This window comes from Lipotes vexillifer, unplaced genomic scaffold (genome assembly GCF_000442215.2).
Source record: "Lipotes vexillifer unplaced genomic scaffold, Lipotes_vexillifer_v1.1 scaffold75, whole genome shotgun sequence".
In the NCBI taxonomy this organism is placed as follows: domain Eukaryota; kingdom Metazoa; phylum Chordata; class Mammalia; order Artiodactyla; family Lipotidae; genus Lipotes; species Lipotes vexillifer.
The window spans coordinates 2,832,500-2,843,608 of NW_006771517.1; the positions used below are offsets into that span (position 1 = coordinate 2,832,500).

At 55.2% G+C, this 11,109-nt stretch overlaps 1 protein-coding gene across 1 annotated transcript; it reads right to left on the reverse strand.

The window, feature by feature from the left end:
• Positions 1–2,595: 2,595 nt before the first annotated feature.
• SCRT2 (scratch family transcriptional repressor 2) lies at positions 2,596–3,386 on the reverse strand (the record flags this gene model as incomplete). Its single annotated transcript, XM_007446901.1, has 1 exon — positions 2,596–3,386. A coding segment is annotated over one exon (791 nt), but the record flags the coding sequence as incomplete, so codon positions are not given.
• Between the last annotated feature and the right edge of the window lie 7,723 nt (positions 3,387–11,109).

Below are 11,109 nucleotides of genomic sequence, written 5' to 3' on the forward strand. Positions count from 1 at the left end.
TGCGGCCTCTCCCGTTGCGGAGCACAGGCTCCGGACACGCAGGCTCAGCGGCCATGGCTCACGGGCCCAGCCGCTCCGCGGCATGTGGGATCTTCCCGGACCGGGGCACAAACCCACGTCCCCTGCATAGGCAGGCAGACTCCCAACTACTGCGCCACCAGGGAAGCCCCAAAGTTAGCCTTTTTGCGTGCATGTACTTGCTGCTTGTATGACCACTAGGGCTGGCCAGAACCCCCACACCCAGAGCAGCAGAGGGTGAAGTGGGGAGGGATATAGGGCTTGTAAACTGGCTGTCAAGGGACAAATCTGACCCACGGTTATATTTGTTTGGCAGGTGCAGTTAATTTGAATTGCAATTCTTTAAGGTGAGACACGCCGTTTCCTGTCAGTCACAGGCACAACCATCCCCTAATGTCTTAGGGAAACGTGCTTCATTCCCTTATGTTATTAATCTGGGTCTTGAAGCCTTTCAGTTTGCAACCCCAGTATTTGAGGACTGTTTAGGACTGAGGATGCCTGGGACCTTGTGGATGCCAAGGGACCCCTGGAACTGTGTGACTGATGGTGGCAGCTACAGGCTGGTCAGACTACAGGGAGGGAAATTGAGTGAAAAAAACCTGGCTGCCTCTCAGATGCCCCCCACCCAAACCCGTCCCCATCACAAGGTCTAGAGGCACTGGTGAGTGGCCAAAGTCCCTTTAATATCCCTGAATTGCCTTACAGGTAATACTGCTGGAGGTTTGGAAGGCATGGGGGTCTGGGGTCGGAGATGGGGGAGGAGGAGGGAGGGAGAGCGCCAAGCGCTCATACAAAATATGGCCAAAAGGCTTAGCATGCATGGAAAATTATTGCTGTCGGAAGTTCCTATTTACAGGATCAACACCCTCCGTAATTGATTCTGAAACCCCTCTCCCTTTCCGCATCCCTGCCGCCTCGCTTCCCCGGGTGGGCCTGGAGGGGAGAAGCCCTAGAGAAGTGCCCCTGTTCCAGAGGCCCCTCCAGCCTCCACCCTCCACCCTCCTTTGCGGCTCAGGGGAGAGGGGGAGGGTCCGAGAGTCCGGGACTCCTGCCCCGAGCTGAGCGCCTAGAGATGGGGCAGAGGCGTGTGCTTAAAGCAGAGGGGGCCGGGGTCCGCGAGCATGGAGGTGTGTGCTTCGGTCCTCGCCCGGGCATGCAGAAGCGCGGCGGGGGAGGTAGTGGCGGCCAATGGGGGCAGCTGGCAGCCCCGGCCCCTCTGCCCGGGAGAGTTGCATAGACGTGGCCGGGAGGGAGCGCTCCTCCCGTGGAGCGGAGCGGGCCGGAGGCCCCAGCGGGTCCGGGGCTCAGTCGGTCCCTGGAACCTGGGGTCCCTCGAGAAGAGGAATAAATAGGAAACATATCGAGGAGGCTCCTCCCTCCGGTCTCCCTGGAGTGGGAATAGAAGGCTCAGGAGGATGAGGACCTGCCCCATGACTGGGCCTCCTGATGTCCCCCATCCCCCAGTTGAGGGTCATCAGGCTATCCCTCCCATTCTCGCGCCCCCTTCCCCAGCAAGTTCAGGCTCTGATGAGGGTGGGGCTTCTCCCTCACTCCCTGAAATGGGGTGTGTGGGGGTGGCGGGCAGCCCTCTATGGCCTTTGCTGTGCCTCTCCTTGCTTGGCTCCCTGACCTCCCAGTCCAGCTGGGAAAGCCAGACCATCCCTGGTGAAGCCAAGAGATTAAATAGAATAATAAATAGATAAATCAATAAATACACAAATAAATAAACTGGAGAGGCCCAGCCGGATGGGGAGAAGGGCATTTGTGAGGTGCCCCAGGCCTCACCCCAACGAGTAAGGAGAGGTGCCTGTAATCCTGTGGGTGGGGAAAGTGCTCAGAGAATCTGCGGAGAGGCTGTTCCCGGGTGAGAGAGGGGCTACATTAGGGGGCAGGGCCCTGAACTGCCCCTCAAGTCTGCCCCACGTTAGGTGAACTCAGAGGGGTGAGAGCTGCTAGTGGAATGAGGGATCTGGAGAGAGTAGGGGTGGGGATGGGTGAGGAGGCCCTCCGAGGATGAAGAAGGTGGGGTGGCGGCGTGTGAATGGCTGGACCTAAAGCCCAGGTGAGGAGGGGATCACGGACAGAGTGGGGACTCCAAGAGGAGTGAAGATTAGATCCCTCAGGTCTGTGTCCTGGTGTGGATGGGGCATCCATTGCAGGCGTGAGTCAAAGGGGGGTTTAAGCCTTACATTGTGGGCTCCAGTAGAGAACCGGTCTGAGACTCAGCTCAGAAATTAGAGGAAAGGTCTGCAAGTTAGAAGGGGAGAGGTGCAGAGTCTGGGGGGGAGGGGGGAGAAAATTCCGGCTCTAGGGCCCGGGAAAGGTGCGGACCTGGTGCCTGAGTTGGGAGCCTTGAGGGCGTGGACAAGGGGTCAAGGTCCGAGTCTTGGTAGCCGGTAAGGACGATGTGGGTCGGGATGTACTGGGGAAGTCAGTGCCGGAAGCGAGTTCTGGGTTAGGGGCTGGAGAGAAAAGTTCCGGTCTGGGAGCAGGGTCCCCACGACGGGCGTGGGCAGGGGAACGCAGCTGGGGGACGCTGAGGGCGCAGGTTGGGGGGCCCCGGGAATAGCGGGAGGCTCAGCTGGCGAGGCCGGCGGGGGGTGGCGGGGGCGGCTCGGCCCCCTTGACGCAGGCGGCCTCGCAGTGCTTGTGGAGGTAGGACTTGAGCGCGAAGGTCTTGTCGCACTGGCGGCAGCGGTAGTGCTTGAAGGCCGAGTGCGTCTGCATGTGCGCGCGCAGGTTGGAGCGGTCGGCGAAGGCCTTGCCGCAGTGCGCGCAGCCGAACGGCTTCTCGCCCGTGTGAGAGCGCATGTGGCCCTGCAGAAGCCAGGGCCGCGAAAAGGCCTTGCCGCACACGCCGCACTTGTGGCGCAGGTTGTGCGTGAGCACGTGCATGGCCAGCGCAGGCATGGACACGTAAGCCTTGCCGCACGTCGGGCACTTGCGCGCCAGCTGGCTGTCCAGGCTGCGGTGCGTCTGCTTGTGGCGGCTCAGGTTCGACGACGTAGCGTACGTTTTGCCGCACTCGGCGCACGCGTGCCGGTGCCCGCCGCCCGCCGGCGCCCCCGCGCGTCCCGCGCGTACCCCAGCGCTTCCGGCGTCCCCCGCCCCCCCGGCATCCCCGCCGCCCCCGCCGCGCCGCCGCCGCGAGCGCCCGTCCGAGATGAAGAAGGCGTCCATGGAGTAGCTGTCGGTCACGGCCGCCTCCCCGCGGAAGTAGCGCGCCGACAGGCTGGACTGCGGGCTCTCGGGGTCGCTGTACTCCTCCGGCGCCGCCGGCGGGTACGCGGGCTCGGCCGGCCCCAGGTCCAGGCCCGGCTTCTGGTCCGCATCGTAGCTGCTGGAGGGCAGGCAGTGCGGGGCGTAACCTGGAGGGGGCGAGACGGAAGCGGGGAAGGTGAGGCGCCCGCGAGGCGTCCACGTGGCCGCTGTAGGGAAGTGACGGCTGCTTGTACGATAGCAGTCGCTGTCCTGCACCTGTGCTCTGGGGGTCAGGCTGCCCGAGTTTGGATCCTTCTTCCGTGGGCCGCAATAAAAATCACCCCACCCTCGTGGAGCGCGGTGAGGTCAAGTTCTACTGGCTTTGTGTTGACTGTCAAATGCTCACAGCCACGCAAGGAAGATATTATTATTGCACCCACTTTACAGATAGAGAAACTGAGGCGTATAGTCTAAGCCCACAGCTAGTAATTGATGGAGCCAGGATCCAAACCTTGGCAGCCTGACGCTAAAGTCCAGGCTTTCTTTATTCCAGCAACATTCTGCCAGTTCCAGTCCTAGGGCTTACCTGAATCTCAGTTTCCTCATCTGCAAAATGGAGCTTATGATCGGACACTCCTTCCCAGGGTCTTTGGAAGGACTGAGTAAAGTGATGAGAAGAATGATGCATTAAGCACTTCCTGTGCGCCAAGCTCTGCCGCCATGCTTTACACATGTTAACTCATTTAATCATCACAGACCCTATGAAGTAGATCCTGTTTAATCCCCATTTTACATATAAGGAAATAGAGAGAGAGAGAACACACAGTAATTGCTATATAAATGTTACCTATTATAATTATGCTTTTTACTTGCTTGAAAAAGCAACTTCACTGAAGATTATTTAATTGTCTGCCTCCCCCACCAGGCTGTGAGCTTCCCGGGTGGGATCTGTGTGCCTGGCTCAAAGGAGGCGTGCAAAGAATATATGTTGTATGAAAGAATCACAATCCTGTTAGACTCACCTCCCAGGGTTGCTGGGGGATTTAAAAGAGGTCACGTATGTGGCATGTAATAGATGCTCCAAGAAGGGAACTTCCTTGTACTTGCTCCCAAGCCTGTTTTGCTCCCTGCTCCACTAGAAACCTTCTGGAGTCCCCCTGTGAGATTCATTCCCGCCCCCCACCCCCACCCCGCCCCTCGCTCCCCTCTAGAGTTGGACCAGAAATCCTTTCCATTTTGGGATCCACTGACTGGTGGTGGGTGGGCCAGGGCTCTCCCAGGGCATTCGACAGGGGCTTTCCAAGGGCAGGGGCCACCCTGATTTGTCTCTGCTTCCCTGGGCCTTGTGTGGTCCCAGCACCCTCCTTGAAGACCCTGGGGCCTGGGCTCCCAGGAGAGTTTCTGTTGTAAGCAGGGAACTGGATTCAGAGCTTTCGTCCCCTTAAACAGTCTGCCTGATTCAGCCTTCATGCTTTTGCCTCTCATAGGGCACTTTGGGATGGTCACAGGGTGAAGTCTGTGTGCAGACTGTCCCCCAACATGGAAAGCAATGGTGTACCCTTTCTTTCCCTCTGTCCCTTCAGCTGCCTACACAGGGCCTTCTGAACACAGAAATGATTGGGGATTGCGGGGGTGGAGGACTCAGTAGGGAGGAGCACTGCAGTCAGATGCAGAGAGGGTACTGGTGGTGGCAGCTTTATAATGGGGGGTGCTCAGCCTCTCAGCACCCCATCTTCCCCTCCTTTGGTCTGGAGGTACCCCTACCTCCCACTCCAATCAGGCCTGGTACTAAAGCCCCAGAATGTTCAAGGAGTATTGTTTCAGACTGAGTTGAGTACCTGTTGGGCATTCCAGACTCCCTCTTTCTCCTTCTGTATTTCTTCCTGTTGTAATTACTGATGATAATGATAATACTAGCTGATATTTACTGAGCACTTACTAAGTGCCAGGCTCTGTGCAAAGTACTTCACTCCCATCACCTCGTTGAATCATCACAAAAATACCTGTGTTCCAGATAAGGAAAACTGAGGTTCAGAGTGGTAGTGGTACTTGCTCAAGTGGTAGTGGTGGAACAAGAGTTGGAACCCACCGCACTGCTCCCCTTGTTTTCCACATGCTGGGAGGTCCCTGAGGAAGGGGCCATGGCTGGGTTGTTCACCTCCTATCCCCAGTGCCCCAGCTAGTGGACACTTGATAAGTATTTGTGAAATGGGTGGTGAATGGGAGATAAAGATCTGCCAGGCCAGCCTCAATCCCCGGCCCAGCAGGGTCTGCCATAGACCATTCTGTCTCCTTGGTCTTGGGACAACTTGATTCCCGACACTGATGGTAGCTGGGTGACCTGGAGCAAGTTGTGCATCTTTCTGCATCTCTGCTCCTTTCTCTGGGTATGGGGATAGTATAGAATGCATTTGGAGGGGGTCACTGATCATGTGGCCAGTGGCTTGCATGTGCTGTTATTAAGGAAGGATGGCATATTGGTTAAGAGCACAATTTTGGCACCAGACTACCTGGATTGAGTTCCAGTTTTACTATTCCCAGTTGTGTGATCTTGGACAAACTGACCTCTCTGTGCCTCTGTTTCCCCAGCTGTGAAATGGGGGGAAATAAAAGCACCTAACTCATACAGTTTGCAGTACAGAGTCCTTGAATAAGCAAACAATTAGTGAAAAGTGAACAAATAATAACCAACACTCCTGGAGCACTTATATGTCAGATACTATTTAAAAGCTCTACACACGAATGCATCCCACCCTCATGACTCTGAGGTTGGTACCATCTTACAGATGAGGAAACTGAGGCATAAGGTAGTTAGGTAACATGCCCAAGGTTGCACAGTCTGGTAACTTAGAGACAGGATTCCAACCCAGTGCCTGGCACATGTTGGCTGTTATTATGAATAATAATAACAATCTCCCCAGATGGGTTTCTGTGCTGCAGTTTTCTTGGCAACTGCACAGACACATTTTGCAGCTCCAACCTGGGGCACTGTAATTTCTGGTTCATGGTCTGGTTAGAAAAATTCTGGTGACGCACGTTGGTAGGAGCTCAATGGACCGGGCAGTCCTCGCTGCAGCAGGGCCCTCTTTCCGTGGTGCCCTCTGGTGGTAGCCTGTAGTACTGCAGCACCTTTCTCGTCGCTTGGGATCTCTATATATTGTAGAAATAGGGGCGCCTCAAACAAAGGCTCTTCCTCAGCTTAGGGACAGATGTGAAATTGCCTTCCAGACAGGAACTGTGGGGCCAGACATGATGGCCAGCAGCTGCGGAGTTTGGCATGGGTTGTGGGGTGGGAGTGGAGGGTTGTATGAGAATTTATGTGGTCATGTTGGCAGAGGTGGTTCTAACTTACTTTGTGACCTTGGTCAGGTTGCTTAACCTTTCTGGACTCTGCCTCTACCACAAGAAGGTTGACTGGGATGCTCTAAAAACACTCTTTGCGTCGTGGCTGAATAGACCCCTCAATGATGCCCATTGTCCTGTCCCTCATCCCCCAACCCCCATCAGCTCCATCTCATTCTCAGATCCACAGACCTCTCCCTACCTATGTGACCTCGGGCAGGTTATTTAACCTTTTTGTGCCACATCTGTATAAAGGAACTCATAATAGGATTGAATGAATTAATGATGTAAAATACTTAGTACAATGCCTGGCACACAGTAGCCTCTCAAGCTGTAATTTTATTGTCATTATTATTGTCACTACATCTCCTAGTGATATCCTTCTAATCTTCTAGAGAGTGAAGGGAACACACATGGGTATCTTAGGCTGCTGTGTGACCTTGGGCAAACCACCTCACCTCTCTGGGCCTCAAGCCTGGAGAATCCTTTAGGACACTATAGGCAATGCTCTTCTGACTCTGTGCATGGAACTCAGACAAGTTTTGGGTGCCTTCCTCTGCCTTACAGGTGACTGTAGAAGGCTGAGCTGCTTGTCCCCCAGCCAACAGGGTGAGAGAGGCCTCTCTTGTTTGGGTCCAGATAGAGGCAGGGAGGCCCAGGGACTCAGAGAGGAGACTTGGCTCTCATCCTGGCTCTTTCACTCATACTCCAGCTGTGTGACCATGGGCAAGTCACAATGCCTCTCTGGGCTCCAGTGCCCCATTTGAGGGATAGGGAACAGAGCCACTCCTGTGACGTGGGGCTATAGGGAAGGCTTAGAAACACTTTGGAGATGTAGAGATGTCATGTACATGTCACCTGAGAATGACATTTGGTTTTACCTGCTCAAGAGTCTTGATATTTTAGACTGAAGGTCCAGAATATATTTTTAAAAAATTCTGCAAGGGAAAAAAAATTCTGCAAGGGAATTTTATGAGAAATCAGGTGCTGGGTGCTTTGCAGACGTTGCCTCTTCCAATTGTCTGACCCCTTGGGGTGAGGGTGGGGGCATCTCTGAAAAGTACTTCTGCTCCTACTGCTTCCAGCTACCCCTGCGCCCTCTCCGTGTGCCAGGCACTGCGCCAAGCCCAGAGGCCCAGAGAGGGGAGAGGAGTTGCCAAGGTCACTGGAGGAGGAGTAAGGCTCAAAACCCTCCAGAGTCTGTGTTTTTTTTCCAAAACCCCTGAGCAGGCATGGAGACCTGCTAGGGGAGGGAAGATTTTCAATTGGTGGGAGGAAAGGGTGGTGGGTTTCTTCAAATACTATCACCAAGCTGGCCTGTGTCTGACGGGATGATGGGGAATTGGGGGTGGGGAGAAGCTATTCTTCTAGAAAATGCACCAGCCCTTTGTAAATCTTTGTAATTGATCAATAAAAGTAATGGCTAACACTTATTGAGCGCTTACTGTGTACAAGGCACCCTGCTTGGTGCTTTATGCACGTTAGCTTGTGTCTAAGGGAATGTGGTGGTCACTTGCCCCAGTGCCCTAGTTCTGCAGAAGCTGAAGCCCAGAGAGGACACTTGACCAGCTCACAAAGCAAGTTCACACCAGAGCTAGGCTGGCCTCCTGACTCCCAGGCCAGTGTTCTTTTTCCCAGTCTCTCTCAGATTCCCAGTGTTGCAAACTTCCTCCAGGGAATTTCCAGCCCAAATCCCACTTCCCTGTCTCAAGATGAGCAGAAGAAGAGAGGGGCCTAGTAACGGGCCAGCTTCCCAGGTGGCCCACTTTCCTGAGGAGGGCCAGGCCCTGCTAGGTGGGGGGGCTGGAGGGGCTGCTGCATGAGTTTATTTAGAGCTGTGTCTTGCTGTGCCAGGGCCTCGGGCCTCGAGAATCAGCTCCAGCCAGCTGAGCAGAAAGCCAGGTCTGTCAGCAGCAAAGCAGGATAAAAATAGTTTCTCCTGTCTGCTCACAGAGCTGGGCAAAGGGGGTACCTCCCCCTCCCCTTATTATAGCATCTTTGTTAGCGGTTCCCTGGGCACTGGACCAGAAATGACACCCACCTCCTCTAAGGGCCTGGCAGCTGGTACACCTGCCCACTGAGGGGGGGGGATCCCTGAGTACAGATGAGTGGTGGGCAGAGTGAGGTCTGGCCCAACATAACCAGGGCTGTAGGGTGCGGGGCTCGTGCCCACTGACTCAGACCCAGGGAGTGTTGAGAGGATTCCAGGGCCCCTCCCCACCATCCCTCCCTCCTGAAATCCCCCATATTCTGGTTTTTCCTGACTGTGACCCAATTCCCGTGGCCCACAGGGAGGTCCACAGCTCTGCAGGAATCAATAGGAAAGATTTTTCAAGGGGTTGTGGAGATAGGCATGGTGGCTAGGGGTCTGGAGTTGCCCAGAACTGGTTGGTGGAGCAGCCTCTTGCTCCCTGCAGGGTGTCTCTGGGGCCCTTTCTGGGCCTCCTTGAGACTGGCTGTCATGCATAATGCACATTGTCTCTCCAGACCCCCTGCTTTTCTGCCCTACCCTCTCTGTGCCCCAGAAGGTGCCCATGCCAACTTCCCTTCCTAGCCAAAGGCTGGCAGTGGACACTCCATCCCAGGGGAGACCACAGCTGGAAGGAGGCCAAGAGTTCTGGGGGGCTCATCTCTCTCAGCAGCGTCTTGCATGCCCCCCAGAAGGCCTCCAGGCTGTGGGAATCCCTGGAACATGGAGATGAAGCACCCACCAGGGAGGGGTGATGCGGTCTCTGCCATTTATGCCCTTGTCGTCTCGCGCAAGTAATCTCTCTGGCCTCAGGTTTGCCTCTGGCAGTTGAAGCTGACCTTCCTCAGCACTCTGCTCTTACTGCCATTTGCCCACTGTGTGTGTGTGTGTGTGTGTGTGTGTGTGTGAGATGGGGATATATAAATTGCTGTGCTGCCATAGGGACTTGATGTACTCTCCTGTCCTCTCTCAGAAGCCACAAACTGAGACTGTCTAAAGAGTGGACACTCAGTCTGGGACCCTCATGTCCCCCTTGTGACCCCAGGCTTTAAGGGGGACCAGGGGCCCTAGATTCAGTATCCCACATGGACCCTCTTTTTCCACATTCCCAGTGACTAGTTCTTAGGAAAATCAGATTTTTTTGGTCCCTAGAAGGTCAGAGCTGAAAGAGATCAAGTTTGACTGATTTTTTTCATAAGAGAGAAACTGAGGCTCAGGTAAGGGAAGATTAGTCCAGAGCCACAGAGAAAGCTGTTGGTGGCTCTAAGACTTGAACCAGCCAGCCTTAAGAATAGACCTGGACATGACCTTGGACTAGAAATTGGATCTGGATCCTGATCCTGGAGCCTGATCATTGACCCGGACATGGATTGAAACTTGAACTTGGACATGGATTTGTTCTGAGTTTTGGAGTGGACCTGTAACCTGGGACATTGACCTTGGACCTAGACTTCAGACCTTGTCCTAGACCTAAGGTTGGACATGGACATTGGACCTGGACATTGGACTGGACGTTGGACATGGACTTTGAACCTGGACCTCTGACATGTCTCTGATCTTGACCTTGGACCTGGACCAAGACCAAGATGCCCGGGGCAGAACACTCATATGGGCCTGCTGTGTGTCCTTGGGCACCTCCTCAGCCATCTCTGGGCTCCCTCTGCCAAGGGATTGGGGCTACCCTTTTGCATCCCTGCTCCCCAAGTGGGCTTTCTGAAGTGTGGGGTAGATGTGTGGCAATTGGGGGCTTTCAGCCAGCTTCCCAGGCCTGGCCTGGAGCGACTCCCCGGCGCCATCAGAGGGGGTGAGCGGAAGCGGGTGCTGGTATAATGTGGTCAACTAGATAAACCTATGGGCAGAAGTAGGAGTGCTTCCTCAGCTGCTGGGAAGGCTTAATGTAGCTGCAGAGGGCAGACAAGTGCGTTATTGGATTGGCATTGATCCCTCATCTGCCTGGGTCAGATGCACTCTGAAGGAGTTATGGGGGCAGGATGGGGTGGGGGTGCAGAGGAAGGAGGACGTGGCATCTAGCTGGACTTCAGAGTTAGGGTGTGAGGGGAGGTAGATGCGCCAGGGGCAGTGAAGATGTCCACCGGTCCATGGAGACCACTGCTATGCAGAGGGATGGGCAGCAGCCTACCCTGAGGTGGCTGAATCCCTAGCATTCCCCAGGATGGGGGCCTAGGCCTGTGTAGGGGCGGGCTTGGTAGAGTTGGAGGGCGAGGTTCTGAGAGGGTTAGGAGGATGTGAGTTGGCATCTCACCGAGAGACTGAATCTGTGCTTGGAATCACCCAGGGGAGAGGAGGGGAAGGGAAGGCTCCGTGGAGGCAGAAAGCAGTGGAGGACGCAGGAGGAGAGAAGGAGGCCTCGCGCTGGAGAGGACGGCGGAAGTAGATCTGCCCTCCCTTCTTCGGGGAGCTCCGCAGAGAGACCTGGAACCTTCCCCATTTGTGGGGCTTCTCCTTCCCTATTTAGGGGTTCTGTGCGTTCAGGGGGAGCCTGGAGCCCAGATGCACCTGCCACACCCTCTGGCCAGCCCATGGAGGCTGAGAAGGGAGTAAGGAAGCAAAGAAGAGCG